The following is a 17,609-nucleotide window of genomic DNA, read 5'->3' as shown; positions in this document are numbered from 1 at the left end:
CATTTCATGGCAAAGGTGGAGATGAAAGTTTTAAATAAATCTCCTCAAGTCAATATATAGTTAAAACTCAAAATATAAGCCACACGAAATTTGTCATGACTCATAATACTGTCTCAACCTTGTGCTTACAAATGTCACAAATAAGACACAAAAAGGTTCACAAAAGGGAAAAGTGTGCCAAAAGAAAAACCGGAAACAAGTGATTGAAATAATTTGGTACAGACAGCAAAAAGTTATTTCTATATTTGATAACCGATACCTCTCGAGCATGCTACTCCTAAAGTCATTTTTGTACACGTATCAGTAAATACCAGCTACGTATTAAAAATATTTTCTAAAAAAAATTGAGTACTTAATTTGAATACATATAGGTATTATTTGGGTATATAACTATATTAGGCCGTAGTGAAAAAAATTAATTTTTCCTTTGCTCCTAATTGGTTTCATTTATGTTGCTGCTGTGTGTCTCTGTTCGTGTATGGTGTGGATGAGGGACATTTTTGAATCTCTGATCTTGACCCTCCAAATCTGCCACTGAGTATGACACTTTTTGAATCTGTCACTGTGAGTACTTAGTATAACTGATTTCAAATGTCACTGTGAACCTTTTAAAGCAGAATAAAGATTCATTTTAAGGGACTGACTTTGTTGAAGTACGTGGTCACTCTTTCTGTAGATGAACTAAATTTCATAATTTATTTAACTGACGATGAATATAGAAATAATGAGATTGAAACAGTTAAAGTGTGATATCATAGCCATGCTTAGGTGTTATAATATTGATTGTTAAACATTTATGTATTATAGTCTTTTAATATGAGATATTTTTGGTCATATTGAATTTAATCTTCTTTTATTCTTTTATGTTACAAATTATGTTGTGTTTTTTTTCATCATTTATACAATTTAGCCTTATTTATGCTTTTTTTATATATCTATATTTTTAAAATTTACATTAACGTATCCATGTCCTAATTTTTTTAAAAATCTTACCCGGTACCGCATGCAACGTAGTCATTACCATATAGTTAGACTTGTTGTCCCTCCATTTCTATATATATCTTTGGGTTGCTGTCATCTAATTCAAAGCGTGCAGTCTTGAAGCAGAAGAAAAGTAAAGAAAAGGTAGACTCTTTTCTATAGTTGCAATGAGCATATGTAAACCATACACTTTTACTCTTTAATTTTGAGCTTATTTAAGATTTGATGTGACGATTTTATTAGCATTTCATATTCATTAACTTTTTTCGTGCTCTTGTCCTAAGCCCAGCACAATAACAGACTACAACAGACCACCACTACTTCAACCTGTCTGTGATCTATATCTCACTGCATTGCATAGTTTGCATACATATACAAGCAAAACTTACCTTTAATTATCTATATTCCTAAAAAGCACAATGCTTTAAGACTAAAGATCGGCTCGTAGCTAGAAATTATGCCTTTCTTAGGAAGAAAAATGTAACAAAAACTGGTAAAGAAAACCAGTCCATATAGTGTTAATTCCTTTCTTCATTTTTTTCAGGCATCATGATCTTTAGGATACTTATCCTATTTCTGGCTTTGATGGTGACAAATTCAATAGCTTTCTCGGACCAACAGACATACATAGTACACATGGACCAGACGAAAATCAAAGCCTCAAATCAAGACAGCACAAAACCATGGTATGAATCAATCATTGATTTCATTTCTGAATCTTCAATGCAAGAAGATGATGAAGAAGACATTTTAGCTCCTCAACTCCTTTACACCTATGAAACCAGCATGTTTGGTTTTGCTGTCCATCTTTCCAAGAAACACCTCAAATACTTGAACCAAGTGGATGGTTTTCTCTCAGCCATACCTGATGAACTGTCAACCCTCCACACAACATACAGCCCTCACTTTCTTGGCCTAAGGAATGGAAGATCACTTTGGAGTGCTTCTAACTTGGCCACAGATGTGATCATAGGAGTTCTTGATTCGGGAATATGGCCCGAGCACATCAGCTTCCAAGACTCAGGCATGTCCCCAGTGCCTTCTCATTGGAAAGGTGTTTGTGAAAAGGGCACCAAGTTCTCTTCCTCAAATTGCAACAAGAAGCTTATTGGTGCAAGAACCTATTACAAGGGGTATGAAAAATTCTTTGGGAAAAAAATCAATGAAACAGTGGATTATCTTTCTCCAAGAGATTCCGAAGGGCATGGAACACACACTGCCTCAACTGCAGCTGGTAGAGTGGTGAAAAATGCCAACCTTTTTGGCCAGGCTAGAGGTACAGCAAGTGGAATGAGGTATAAAATATATAATAAAATTGCATATATATGAAATCCATCCATTTAAAAAACTACATGAAATTGAATTGATCAAACACTCAACATGACTCATATATTAATCATAATCAAACCCGACTCCCTAAGAAACTTTTGTGATAGTGATAGCATTGCCATAGCTTCATTTGGGGCAACCAAGAAAGGGGTTTTTGTTGCTTGCTCCGCAGGCAATTCAGGCCCCTTTCCATCGACAGTTGGAAATGGTGCTCCATGGATCACGACAGTTGCTGCTAGCTCCACTGACCGAAGCTTTCCGACAAAAGTAAAACTTGGGAATGGAAAAACCTTCGAAGGGTCATCTTTATATCAAGGTAAGAAGACAAACCAATTGCCCCTTGTCTATGGCAAATCAGCAGGTGCAAAAAAGGAAGCACAGTATTGCATTGGAGGCTCCCTTGATCCAAAGCTTGTCCATGGGAAAATAGTTGCTTGTGAAAGAGGTATAAATGGTAGAACTGAGAAGGGAGAGGAAGTGAAAGTGGCAGGAGGGGCAGGAATGATACTACTCAACAATGAATATCAAGGAGAAGAGCTTTTCGCTGACCCTCATATTTTGCCAGCCACTTCCTTAGGGGCTTCAGCAAGTAAAACTATTAGAAGCTATAGTCAATCTGTTAAAAAACCAACAGCTTCAATTTCCTTTATGGGGACAAGGTTTGGTGACCCTGCACCTGTGATGGCAGCATTTTCTTCAAGAGGACCAAGCCTAGTGGGACCAGATGTAATTAAGCCTGATGTGACTGCACCTGGTGTGAACATCTTGGCTGCTTGGCCAAGCAAAATTAGCCCAAGCTTTCTCATGAGTGACAAAAGAAAAGTACTATTTAACATACTTTCTGGTACTTCAATGTCTTGTCCTCATGTTAGTGGCATAGCAGCACTGCTCAAGTCTTTCCACAAAGATTGGTCCCCTGCAGCCATTAAATCTGCTCTGATGACTACTGCTTACACATTGAACAACAAAGGAGCTCCAATTTCAGACATGGCCTCAGATAACTCACCATTTGCTACCCCCTTTGCATTTGGTTCAGGCCATGTTAACCCTGTAAATGCTTCTGATCCAGGATTAGTCTATGATATCAGCACCAAAGACTACTTAAATTATTTATGCAGCATAAACTATACCTCTTCTCAGATTGCTTTATTATCAAGAGGTAAATTTGTATGTTCTAAAAAAACACTTCTTCAAGCTGGTAACTTGAACTACCCTTCATTTTCTGTTCTATTTGGCAGAAGTGCCTCCAATGCTAGTGTGACATACAGGAGGGTTGTCACAAATGTTGGAAACCCCCAAAGTGCTTATGCAGTTAAATTGGAACAGCCAAATGGAGTTTCAGTTACTGTTGAACCAAGGAAATTGAAATTTGAAAAAGTGGGTCAGAAATTGAGCTACAAGGTGACATTTTTGTCAATTGGAGGAGCAAGAGTTGCAGGTACCTCATCATTTGGGTCACTGGTTTGGGTATCTGGCAAATATAAAGTTAGAAGTCCTATGGCAGTGACCTGGAAATAGTGAAAATCTTTCTAAAGGGTAGTGTTTGGGAGAATAAGAGGGTTTATTGATGACTCATTAGATTAATGCTGGAAGTTACATCATGTGCATAATAAGTTCAGTTGTGGCAAAAGGGTGATTTAAATTGCTACTTGCATTTAAATTGCTTCTTTGTTGTTATTTTCGATATTGTTTTAGTATGATCCATTTTGTACACTTTTTTATAATCAAGTAATTCTAAATTTTATAACAGGCTTTGTATTTCTCATAAAGTGTCCTCCGATCTTTAAGTATGAACTTATTCCCTTCCTAGCATTAAGAGATTGTTGACTTTTGTAAAACCACCTTAAAAATCGTACAAAGAATGATTTTTATTAATGAGTAAAAAAATTATTCTGATACTATTAAAACAGAGGAGGAAAAGTTTTATTTCTCTGATACAGGTTGAATAATACATCGACAGAATTAGTCTCAAAGAGGAAACCAAATATGCTATAATCAAGAAACAATTAGGAAGCAATAAATAGTCTATCGATCATCTAAGATCTGATCATAACTCAGATTTTATTCAAATCTGATTCTTCTGAATAAATTTAGCACAAAATCAAACCAAGGTATAAATAAGGAAATAAGTTATATAAAATTAAGACCAAACTTTATCAATTTATTAAGATATATAAAAAATATTATGCACTATATATATATATATATATATATATATATATATATATATATATATATATATATATATTAAAATGTCCATTAAAAATTGTATTGTTTATATTATTGTTCAAAAATTAGCTTCTAAAGCATGTTTTAAAAATTCAAAATGATAAATATATATTTATCAATTTATTTATTAATTTTTATATTTAATCATTTGACTACATATTAATTTAATAAATATATTATTTAATGTTGTTGACTTTTATAAAACCACCTTAAAAAACATAAAAAAAAGATTTGTTCTTTCTAATTAGTATTTTTTTACAATATATACATATTAAATTCTTTATTTCTTAAATTTAATTATTACGACATATGTTTTGATAAATTTCTTTATATTTTATATGCTTAATAATTTTACTATATATTATATTTAACAAATATAGTATTAATGTTGTTGAATTTTATAAAACTACCTTGAAAATCATTCAAAGGATGGTTTTTTTTTATTACTAATTGGTAAACAATTATATTGACCGTATGTGCTTATTAAATTTTATATTTTCTAAATTTAATTTATATAACATGCATTAAATTAAGTATGTACAGTCAATATACCTTTTATCACCAACTAATAAGAAATCATCTTTGACTTATTGTCCCTCCATTTCTATATATATGTCTTTGGAAATTTTTGGACTGTTGTCATCTAATTCAAAGCATGCAGTCTTGATCATTAGCCAAACCAATTGATTCACATCTCGAGGTAGAAGAGAATTAAAGAGAAGGTAAACTCTTTTTTGTAATTGCAATGAGGTTATACATAGAATTAAAGCTTACAATTACATTTCATATTTAAGATTTAACGTGACAAGATTATTGGCACTCATTTTTCCATTAACTTTTTCATGCTCTTGTACTAAGCTCAGCATAGGCACAGACTGCAACAGACACAACTTCAATCTGTCTACGATCTCTGTCTCACTGCATTTCATAGTTTGCATACATATACAATACAAGTAAAAACTTTATTTTAATTATCTATATATCTAAAGTACACAATATTTTAATATTAGAGACCGGCTTGTAACTAAAAACTATGTTTCTCCTAGAAAGCAAAATCTAACAAAAACTGGTAAAGAAAAATAATCTTTAGAAGTTTGGAAATGGTATACCTTTGTTTCCTATTTTATTTTTTGTTGAATTGAAGATTCTTATGCATACATTTTAGGACCTTAACAGCCGTGAAGTGTTAATCCCTTTCTTCAATTTGCAGGCATCATGATCTTTAGGATACTTTTCCTATTTCTGGCTTTTATGGCGACAAATTCAATAGCTGTTGCAGACCAACAGACATACATAGTACACATGGACAAGACCAAGCTCAAAGTCTCAATTCATTCTCATGACAGATCAAAACCATGGTCTGAATCAATCATTTATTTCATTTCTGAAGCTTCAATGCAAGAAGAAGAAGAAAAAGAAGAGATTTTAGCCCCTCAACTCCTTTACACCTATGAAACCACCATGTTTGGTTTTGCAGCCCAGCTTTCCAAGAAACACCTTAAATACTTGAACCAAGTGGATGGCTTCCTCTCGGCCATACCTGATGAACTATCGACCCTCCACACAACATACACCCCTCACTTTCTTGGCCTAGATAATGGAAGTGCACTTTGGAGTGCTTCTAACTTGGCCTCAGATATGATTATTGGTGTTATAGATTCAGGAATATGGCCTGAACATATCAGTTTCCAAGACTCAGGCTTGTCTCCAGTACCTTCTCATTGGAAAGGTGTCTGTGAACAAGGCACCAATTTCTCTGCCTCAGATTGTAACAAGAAGCTTATTGGTGCAAGAACCTATTTCAAGGGGTATGAAAAAGTTTTTGGAAAATTAAATGAAACAGTGAGTTATCTTTCCCCAAGAGATTCCGAAGGGCATGGAACACACACTGCCTCAACTGCAGCTGGTAATGTGGTGAAAAATGCCAACCTTTATGGCCAGGCTGGAGGTACAGCAAGTGGAATGAGGTATACCTCTAGAATTGCAGTTTATAAAGTATGCTGGCCAAAAGGTTGTGCTAACTCTGACATATTAGCCGCGGTGGACCAAGCAGTTTCTGATGGGGTTGATGTATTGTCACTCTCTTTAGGGAGTGATCCCAAACCTTTTTATGATGATTTAATTGCCGTAGCTTCATTTGGGGCAACCAAGAAAGGGGTTTTTGTTGCTTGCTCCGCAGGCAATAAAGGGCCCTCTCCATCAACAGTTTCAAATGGTGCTCCATGGATCATGACAGTTGCTGCTAGCTCCACTGACCGAAGCTTTCCAACGGAAGTAATGCTTGGAAATGGAAAATTTTTCAAAGGGACATCTTTATATCAAGGCAACCTGACAAACCAATTGCCCCTTGTATTTGGCAAATCGGCAGGTACCAAAAAAGAAGCACAGCATTGCAGTGAAGGCTCCCTTGATCCAAAGCTTGTGCATGGGAAAATAGTTGTTTGTGAAAGAGGAAAAAATGGAAGAACTGAAATGGGAGAGGTAGTGAAAGTGGCTGGTGGGGCAGGAATGATAGTACTTAATGCTGAAAATCAAGGAGAAGAAATTTATGCTGATCTTCATATTTTGCCAGCCACTTCTTTAGGGGCCTCAGAAGGTAAGACGATTGAAACCTATATTCAATCTGATAAAAAACCAACAGCTTCAATTTCCTTTATGGGAACAAAGTTTGGTGACCCTGCACCAGTAATGGGAGCATTTTCTTCTAGAGGACCAAGTATAGTGGGGCCAGATGTGATCAAGCCAGATGTAACTGCACCTGGTGTGAACATCTTGGCTGCTTGGCCACCTAAAACTAGCCCAAGTTTTATCATGAATGACAAAAGAGAAGTACTATTTAACATACTTTGGGGTACCTCAATGTCTTGTCCTCATGTTAGTGGCATAGCAGCACTGCTTAAGTCTTTGCACAAAGATTGGTCACCTGCAGCTATCAAATCTGCTTTGATGACTACTGCTTACACATTGAACAACAAAGGAGCTCCAATTTCAGACATGGCCTCAGATAATAAAGCATTTGCTACACCCTTTGCATTTGGTTCAGGCCATGTTAACCCTGTAAGTGCTTTTGATCCAGGGTTGGTCTATGATATCGGCACTGAAGACTACTTAAATTATTTATGCAGCCTAAATTATACCTCTTCGCAGATTGCTTTGTTATCAAGAGGTAAGTTTGCATGTTCTAAGAAAGCAGTTCTTCAAGCTGGTGACTTGAACTACCCTTCATTTGCTGTTCTTTTCGACAGAAGTGCCTTAAATGCTAATGTGACATACACGAGAGTTGTCACAAATGTTGGAAAACCCCAAAGTGCTTATGCAGTTAAGGTGAAACAGCCAGATGGAGTATCAGTTACTGTTGAACCAAGGGTATTGAAGTTTGAAAAAGTGGGTCAGAAATTGAGCTACAAGGTTACATTTTTGGCAGTTGGAAAAGCAAGAGTTGCGGGTACCTCCTCGTTTGGGTCACTGATTTGGGTATCTGGCCGATATCAAGTTAGAAGTCCTATAGCATTAACCTGGAAATAGTGAAAATCTAGTGTTTGGGAGAAAAAGAGAGTTTGCTGATGATCCATTACGCTATTGTTGTAAGTTATATTATATCAGATGCATAATAAGTTTTGTAGTTCGCGAAAAAGATAATTTAAATTGCTTATTGGTGGTTTTTTTTTTTAAAGCAAAAGGGTCCAGCTGAAGCAATATTGGTAGTTGTTTTCGTTATCTAGTCTTATACTATAATTATATACCTATAGTTGTTTAATTTTAATAAAATTTAATACATACAATCGATGTAATATATAATGATAATTTAATGGTGTAATCTACATTTTATTTACAAATCTCTTTGAAATATTTTTTAGATTATAAATTGTGTTGACAAATCTACACAAGTGTTTTTCTTGTCCGAGGTTTATGTGTGAGTTAAAATAAAAATAAAAATGTCCAATGGAAATAAAATTTGAAGAAAATGAGAGCGACAAATTCTAGAATCTAACAAAAATATCCCAACCACAAAGCTACTTTTTTTTTTAAAAAAATAAAGTAAAATCAAATAATTGGGTCCTAAAATTAGAATCAATGTGTCTTCTTGGAAGCGACCAATCTCCCATCGTCGAACCCAATGCCATTAAACAATACATGTCCGTATATTTTGGTTTATAAAATGTAAGAAGTTTCCGAATTATAATCATAGTTTTACTTTTAGTGCAAGAAAAAAATATTAAGAATTCTTCCAGAAGGTTAAAATTTTCTTCCCCCTCAGGTGTTATGTCCATGAAGATATCCAATCAAATTTGTCCACGTGGAATAACGCATGGACAACTGTTGAATCTACCGATCTAAGAAAACAGAAAAAAATGTAAGAGAAGGTAGGTATTAGGTAACTTGCCATCCTAGTAATCCACGTGGACTTTCGTTCCCTGAACGGTGGTCTTCTTCTTCAACAACAACAAAGGTAAAAAGTCTCCACCTTCAACTAAGTTTATTCATTTGATAAAATACCCACCAAAATTTTCAACTAAGTTTATTCATTTGATCGAATACCCACCAAATCAACCAAATTTTTCATTAGCTATACTATAGGTTCTATCTCAACTTTCAAATCTGTATTTTGTATCAATTAAAATCCAGTTAGCATGATTCTTGTTTGAATCACTCTAATTTGGTGTCTTCTTCTATGACCCTTTTGTATTGAGAATCAAATTTTGGTTTTCAGCTATAATATTATCAGAAGGGTGATAATTTTGTATTGAATTGAATGGATAATTATGGATCATCTTCTCCATACCGGTATCCAAACCAATATATGTACCCTCCCAATCCTCACCAACCGTACCCTCCTCCTCCAGGTTCAGCTCCTGATCCATATGCACAACATGTTCCTTATCAACCATATCCTTACCTTTCTTCACATTCCTTCAACTATTCCTATCCTCCACCTCCTAGATCTTCCTCACATTCTGGCCATTTTGAGTATTCCTATCCCCCTCCTCACCCTCCACCATCTTATGCTAATCCTCCTTACCCTTATCCCTACCATGTTCCTCCACCAAATCATGATCCTCCCAAGCCTTCCCTTTCACACCATGCTAGTTTCCAACATGAACCATCTCATTATTATTATCAACAACCAAACGACGCCTATTCAGCTTCAGCTCCTCAAGTCCATCCTGATGTCCATTTGCGCACCAACAGCTTCTCTGGTCCCTACTGGCATGAGAACACTAGCACTGCAGGAGATGAAGTGTCACAAACTAGTGACAATTCCAAGCCTTCTCAGGGTTCTGCTTACCCGTCTTTGGATGATCTTATGAGTAATGTTCGATTGTCTGATGACCAGCCAACTGCTCCTGCATCACCACCTGCGCCTGCAGGGCAACCATTTATGCATTCCATTTCAGTTCCAAAGTTGCAACAGAAGAGAGAGGAGTTTTATGGATATTCGAATAACTCCTTCTCGGGGTGGGGATCCTCCTACCACAGTCGGGTGGATTCGTCTAGACTTTCAGATTTTTCTGGCTCATTTAATGAATCAGTGCATAGTCAGAGTTTGCAGATTGTTCCAGTGCAGAATAAAGGGTCCTTGAGAGTTTTGCTCCTACATGGAAATTTAGATATATGGGTCCATGAAGCCAAGAATCTTCCAAATATGGACATGTTTCACAAAACATTAGGAGATATGTTTGGTAAATTACCAGGCAGTGTGGGCAACAAAATTGAAGGAACTATGAATAAGAAGATTACTAGTGATCCTTATGTATCAATTTCAGTATCCAATGCTGTAATTGGGAGGACTTACGTCATTAGCAACTCTGAAAATCCTGTTTGGTTGCAGCATTTCTATGTTCCTGTTGCATATCATGCTGCTGAAGTGCACTTTCTTGTTAAAGACAGTGATATTGTGGGTTCACAGCTCATTGGCATTGTGGCAATTCCAGTGGAGAAAATATACTCAGGAGAAGTAGTTGAAGGAACCTTCCCTATCCTGAATAATAATGGGAAGCCTTGTAAGCAAGGTGCTGTCCTTACCCTATCCATTCAGTACATACCTATGGAGAAATTGAGCATTTATCACCAAGGAGTTGGAGCAGGGCCAGAATACATTGGGGTTCCCGGCACATATTTTCCTTTGAGGAGGGGTGGAACCGTTACTCTGTATCAAGATGCTCATGTTCCAGATGGCAGCCTCCCTAATGTGTTGCTTGACAGTGGAATGTATTATGTGAATGGAAAGTGTTGGCAAGATATCTTTGATTCCATAAGTCAAGCTCGGCGTTTGATTTATATTACAGGATGGTCAGTGTGGCACAAAGTAAGGTTGGTTAGGGATGCTGCTGGTTATGCTTCAGATTATACATTGGGTGATCTTCTAAGGTCAAAGTCACAGGAAGGAGTAAGAGTGCTTCTCCTTATCTGGGATGATCCTACATCAAGAAGCATTTTAGGTTATAAAACAGTAAGTAACACGACCTTTTCTGTTACATATCTCTGCATTTCCATGCTTGATAGGATTTGATTGGCAATTGTCTGCATATGCACACCCTTGCTTTATGTTGTTATCACCAATACAATTTTTATATCTTTTTGGACTTTGCTACTTGTTGTGACTATTTTTGAATTGTGGCAATGAAAAGAATTAGATTTTGGCAATATTGAAATGTTGTTCAACAGACAATGAGATACTTGTTGGGCAAGTGAACCGCAGAAGTGGGGGGCAGATTCCTAAACATATTTTTCTTGGTTACTAGTTTTATAACTATTGATAAAACTTGTTTCTGACCTTCCATTGGCTGATGGTGGCCTTAAATAAATCAGAGTTGAATATCTAAAACTTGTATACATTTGAACATGAGACATTTTATAACTTAGGTTGTCTTATTCTGTAACTAGGATCCTGTGCCTAAAATCCTTCTTGAAAGTCACACTAGCTTGATAGTTAATCTGTCAATGCCCTTGGCTAGATTAGATGGTAATATAAATAAAACAAGTTACCGCACAATCCATTCTTGTACCCTCTTCATTAATACTTTCTCATGTATGACTACTGATTTTTACTTTATTTCAAGAAAGACTTAGATTATTAAGTTATTTTTTTTCATTAATACAAATATAATATTTATGATTTTCCCTTTTAGCTTTAGTTTTGAGATACTCTTGGACTTTACGTTCAGGATGGTGTCATGGCAACTCATGATGAGGAGACTCGTAGATTTTTTAAGCACTCTTCAGTGCAAGTGCTTCTTTGTCCTCGCAGTGGCAAACGACATAGCTGGATCAAGCAAAAGGTTAGGTTTTGACAACTTCTTTACTAATTGAAATATATTTTTATTAGTTTATGCTCAACTGTCTACAAATTGTGCTGGAGTGTTGTTTCTCATTGATTTTGTTCAGTCATTCTTTGAAACCTTGCATTTTTGGGATTTAAACTTATGTATTATGATTTTCTGCTGATAATGTGATCCAATTTGGTATAGTATTTGATGACACAAAATAAAACACCATAGGCTAAGACTTATACAATCTTCAAGTGTAGTATTCTGTATACTTGTTGATGAAGTATACAATTTCATTTGCATATTTGCACATAACTCTTCGCAATGCATATAACTTATAGGAATTTAATGTTTCATAGTTAAAAGCAGCATGCATTAGGATTACCTCTGCAGTAAGGAAAAGAAAAATCAGTTTTCAAATTTAATCAATTAGGAAAGTAAAACTTCAATTTCATGAGTCAGACTTTTGACAAGGTTCAATTTTCCAACTGTTATATCAGATTTTGGTGTGTTGGATCTCTTTAAAGATTATGCATACTTACAGAATTTTGGTTTCAGAGTTCAACATTGAATTTCTGTTTTCTTATTATTAGGAAGTTGGAACAATATATACACATCATCAGAAAACTGTGATTGTGGATGCTGACGCCGGAAATAATAGAAGAAAAATTATAGCATTTGTTGGTGGACTTGATTTGTGTGATGGGCGATATGATACTCCCCACCATCCTCTTTTTAGAACATTGAATACAATACATAAGGATGACTACCACAACCCTACTTTCACGGTAATCTCTATCTCTATTGTTGACCAATAAAGACTATCTAGAGTTTTCTATCAATCTCTTCATATGATAAGCAAGGGATAAATGAAAGAATCTGTAAAAAAATAGCTACAAAATGTATAAATCCAAGTTTCAGTAGTTCTAAAGGAAGTCAAAGAATAAACAAGAAATACTTTCCATTCTTTTACAAAGAAGTTCAATTTTTTATCACTAAATATTGTGTGGATTTATGTTGAACTAAAAAGTGAGCAATGATATGTCAATCATATTATTAAAAAAATATTGTTATTTGTGCTCACGTACCCTGATTGCACAACTGAAATTTGTCTATAAAAACCACAATTTATTAAGAAAGTGGTGGAATCTGTAGCTAGGAATCAATAAGGTGCAATTTCTAAGTATTATTATTTGAAATACACAGACCAATTAGTTCCTATAATATGAGTAAATTTCTTGACAGGGCAATGCTGGAGGTTGTCCACGGGAGCCATGGCATGATTTGCATTCTAAAATTGATGGTCCAGCAGCTTATGATGTTTTGACTAACTTTGAGGAGCGCTGGTTAAAAGCTTCAAAACCTCACGGGATTAAAAAGTTGAAAATTTCAGATGATGATGCTTTGCTAAGGCTGGAAAGAATTCCAGATGTTATTGGCATCAATGATGCTCCAAGTGTTGGTGAAGATGATCCTGAAGTTTGGCATGCTCAGGTAATTAGTTATTTACTAATGATGAATAAATATTTTGATTTTCTAGAAGCAATTTTTTTCTCATTTACTCTAAAATGAAATCATGGATTCTGTCTACTTTGGAATGTAGATATTTCGTTCAATTGATTCAAATTCCGTTAAGAGGTTTCCAAAGGATCCAAAAGATGCAACAAGCAAGGTGAATGAAAAGCCTTGTGTTTCAATTTTGTTTTTCAGACTGTGTTTAACCCATCAAACCTTAACCAATTTGTGCTATATGTACTGTCAGAAGGTTAAATGTTATTGTATTTTTACAGAACCTAGTATGTGGAAAGAATGTGCTGATTGACATGAGCATACATACAGCATATGTTAAGACCATTCGTGCTGCACAACATTACATTTATATAGAGAATCAATATTTCATTGGCTCTTCATACAATTGGAGTCAACATAAAGACCTAGGTATGGAACTCCTCTTTATGCATAATTGTTCCTTATAATTACATCCAATACTATCCTGGAGATTTTGTAGAACATAAAATAACATGATGTATCAACTTCAGTGTGGATAAATCATCCAAAACCAGAATCCATCTTGGAGAATTAATCTTTCACTAATTTAATTGAGTAACCTGTATACACTATATCTAGAAAAATAATCTTTCAGCTGTGCAACATGCCTCTTGTTCAATTATTTACATCAAAGGCTCTCTAGAAGTAACACAAGTATATTATAACTAATAGATCATATTATGTTGAATTGTAAATTTTCAACTGCTGTTTGTTTTACTAATTTAATGTTGAACGGGAAAAAATTCTCTATGTCTAAATGAATATTCTGTGCAATAGGCTTTACAAATTATAGGCTAAGGACCATGATTAGTTTACTAAGGTAGGGTTAAGATACAAGAACAATATAATTGGCCCTGATGAAATAAAATAAACAACTCAATTCTACATATTAGGATTTGTGGAAAAAAACTCGTTGAAAAATAAACTATGGGAATGCCCATGGCAAGCCTCTACCAAATGTATCTTTTCTATGTTCTCTATCATTTGTTGGATGAATAAGGAGAAAACATTATTAATGAGGTGCTACAAATTTATTTTGAAAATCTCTTTTATATGTTAAATTTCTTGCACTGGCAGGTGCTAATAACTTAATCCCAATGGAAATTGCTCTAAAGATTGCTGAAAAGATAAAAGCAAATGAGAGATTTGCAGTGTATGTTGTTATTCCAATGTGGCCAGAAGGTGTTCCAACAGGGGCTGCCACACAAAGGATTCTATTTTGGCAGGTATGATTCAATATAAAATTTGAATGCCAAACTAATTTTGGCAAGGATTTGATTTAACTAATGAATTTATCGTAATTTGAAATCATTCATTCTTACATCAAATTGTGTCTCTGCTCTAGATCATTTTCTAGTTCTATCCTCCTATTTCTGGTTGTTATTTTACCTAAAAGGATTATAATGTATAGTCATGCAATAAAGAATATCATTGTGACCATCATAATTTTGAAGAGCTAGAATAATATCCTCTTTCTTTTCTATTTAAATATTTTCATCATTCCAAATACTGAGGTAAAGAAGAAAAAAGAAATTGGACTCTCTTAAATTATTCCTAAACTAAGGGGATCTTTACAGCCTGTCAAATGAGTAGTAAGACTCAATTGTTCAAAACTCGTGGTTGCTGAATGCAGAGTAAAAAGTTATAGCACCTGCTGGTACTTAGTTATTGCATTTGTTAATATGAATTTTTTTTTTAATTTTTGCAGAATAAAACAATGCAAATGATGTATGAGACAATTTACAAGGCTTTGGTTGAGGCAGGGCTTGAAGCAGCATTTTCTCCACAAGATTATTTGAACTTTTTCTGTCTTGGTAATCGAGAGGCCGGGAATTTGTATGATAATGTCAGCATGACCGGAGCTCCTCCCCCAGCAAATAGTCCACAAGTAATTACTAACACCCCCTTTCCCTTATTATACTCTTCCCAATTACATTTTTACTACCATACCACATTTATGTTATGAATCTCATTATGTGAAATAAGGAGTCCATATAGAATTCAAGACATCTGGTACCGAATACCAATATCAGGAAGAAGAAAAAATGCTTCAAGATAGGTGCATAATATGTTAGGCTCTTTGCATATGCAAGGGTAAGGCTGCGTACAACATCCCTCCCCCATACCTTCGCATAGCGAAGAGCCTCTGGGCAATGGGGTACGAAGTTTTTATAGGTGCATAATATGTTAGGATCTAAACTGCTCCTTGACACTCGGAACATAACAAGTTGTTGTATATCAGATAGTACTCTAATGCTCTATCCAAGTGTCTTATAATTTTTACTTGATTTTTTTAATGTTATTTTCCTCTTTATAATTTTTTTAATGGCATGCAATCTTTATTTAGTGAAGGCAATAGTAAAAAAATTTATACGTTGGTGCTATATTTTCAGGCAGCCAGCAGAAATAGCCAACGCTTCATGATTTATGTTCATTCTAAAGGCATGATAGTTGATGATGAATATGTGATATTGGGGTCTGCAAACATCAACCAGCGCTCCATGGAAGGAACAAGGGACAGTGAGATTGCAATGGGAGCCTATCAACCTCATCATACTTGGGCAAGAAAACAATCTTATCCACATGGACAAGTAAGTTTTTTTACATTGTTAATATATTGTTAATGTTGATATTTGCTAAGATATTATCAAATTCATGTTTCCCTTGTGTTATTCAAGATGAAAAGATGAAATTGCAAAATTTCATTAAAGGATGTTTCCTAGTCAAGTAAAAATATTAGATAGAATTTTCCTCTATTAAATTCCAAATGCGAGACAACGAAGTAAGGGGGGATAACTCACTGCTGTCAGAAATAAAACACTCATCAGTATTATTTTGGGGTTGTCAAATGAGGTTTTGCATGGATATCATGCAATGGTCTACTACTCTATCAATACTTAATATTTACAAGGTACAATGGTGTAACTAATCCTTATTAGTTATTATATTATAGTCAGTCAAGTAGACTGTATTCTCTTCCTGACTCAGGTATATGTAAAGTTGAAAAAATTAAAAAAAAAAGATAATAGCTGTTTGATTTTTCAGCGAGTATAATTTCGAATCCATTAACATGTAATCGTGTATTATAATTTAACAGAAATTCTTTGTGACACTGTGCTATTTAGATCCATGGATATAGGATGTCACTTTGGGCAGAACATACAGGAACAATTGAAGAGTGCTTTTTGAAACCGGAGAGCCTTGAATGTGTAAGAAGGGTTAGAGCAATGGGTGAAATGAACTGGAAACAATTTTCAGCTAATGAAGCAACAGAGATGAAAGGGCATCTAATGAAATACCCAGTAGAAGTTGATCGAAAGGGCAAGGTTAGACCCCTTCAGGACTGTGAAGAGTTCCCGGATGTAGGAGGAAAAATAGTAGGATCTTTTCTTGCCATGAAGGAGAACCTAACCATTTGATATTGAGTTGCTAAGTTTGAGTGTTTTCACATTATGCTAGCCAATATGTACATTACAGCATAGAAACAATTTTGAAAAGCATGATAGTTGAAGAAACAAATACCAACCCAAAATCCAACCAAATAAAGACACCATACTGAAAAAAGACCAAGTGAAGATGTATAGATACGGCTAAGTTATATTGATCTTTCTTTCATGGGACTTTTACAAGCTTTGCATTTCTACTACTTCTACTCAGAGACCAAGTGCAGCAATTTCAGGCACATCAGCAACTACCATTTGGTTCTCACCATTGTTTTGTCCTCCAACATATTCCTCATAGACCATATGATATGCCCCATTCTCTCAGAAAAGGATTCGTTTATCAGTTACACACTGCTGCAATAGCAATAGAATTCGATTCCAATGCCGGATTTTGTCTTGTGCATGCTTCCTTCTTTCTATATGCACACTTGCCATTTGAAATTAAAAATTTAAGGGGGCAACTTAGTTACTAAGGTTGCCAGTGGGAGAGACAAACTGAGTGGACTTGAACTGAGGAAATGTCAGAGAAAAACTCATAAAGGGCCTCCTTCATTGTCTTTTGCAAACTTTGAGACGCTATTTTTTTTTTTTTTTGGATTATGAGTGAAATCAAAAAGAAAAAAAAATGTGTTGTTTGGATGGATAAAAATAAGAAGGAAAAGAGTAAAAAATATTCGCTGCTTATTTGGATGAGTGAAAAAGAGCATGAAAATAAATAAATATATTATAGTACAAAAAATATTTTTTGCCATCTTATTTTTTCTTGATATAAATTATTTTATATTTTAAAAAATTGTTATAAAAAATTTAT

The 17,609-nt window shown here is 34.8% G+C and overlaps 2 protein-coding genes and 1 pseudogene across 2 annotated transcripts; all 3 read left to right on the top strand.

Moving 5' to 3' along the window:
• Positions 1–1,512: 1,512 nt before the first annotated feature.
• Positions 1,513–4,059, top strand: LOC121174054 (subtilisin-like protease SBT1.1; annotated as a pseudogene).
• Positions 4,060–5,639: 1,580 nt separating this feature from the next.
• LOC100801830 (subtilisin-like protease SBT1.1) lies at positions 5,640–8,064 on the top strand. The gene is made up of 2 exons (XM_041011862.1): positions 5,640–5,652; positions 5,750–8,064. Exons 1-2 carry the CDS (start codon positions 5,640–5,642, stop codon positions 8,062–8,064), a joined length of 2,328 nt encoding a protein of 775 aa, XP_040867796.1.
• Positions 8,065–8,834: 770 nt separating this feature from the next.
• Positions 8,835–17,409, top strand: LOC100801286 (phospholipase D gamma 1). Its single transcript, XM_006602971.4, has 11 exons — positions 8,835–8,989; positions 9,251–10,990; positions 11,706–11,819; positions 12,401–12,595; positions 13,053–13,301; positions 13,411–13,479; positions 13,598–13,745; positions 14,433–14,581; positions 15,064–15,243; positions 15,749–15,946; positions 16,481–17,409. The coding sequence occupies exons 2-11, from the start codon at positions 9,293–9,295 to the stop codon at positions 16,772–16,774; spliced, it is 3,294 nt and encodes a 1,097-aa protein (XP_006603034.1). The 5' UTR covers positions 8,835–8,989; positions 9,251–9,292; the 3' UTR covers positions 16,775–17,409.
• Positions 17,410–17,609: the final 200 nt, after the last annotated feature.

The sequence above is a fragment of the Glycine max genome, chromosome 18, assembly GCF_000004515.6.
Source record: "Glycine max cultivar Williams 82 chromosome 18, Glycine_max_v4.0, whole genome shotgun sequence".
Taxonomy (NCBI): domain Eukaryota; kingdom Viridiplantae; phylum Streptophyta; class Magnoliopsida; order Fabales; family Fabaceae; genus Glycine; species Glycine max.
Note: the sequence above shows the minus strand (reverse complement) of the source record. Positions and strands in the feature narration are given on the sequence as shown.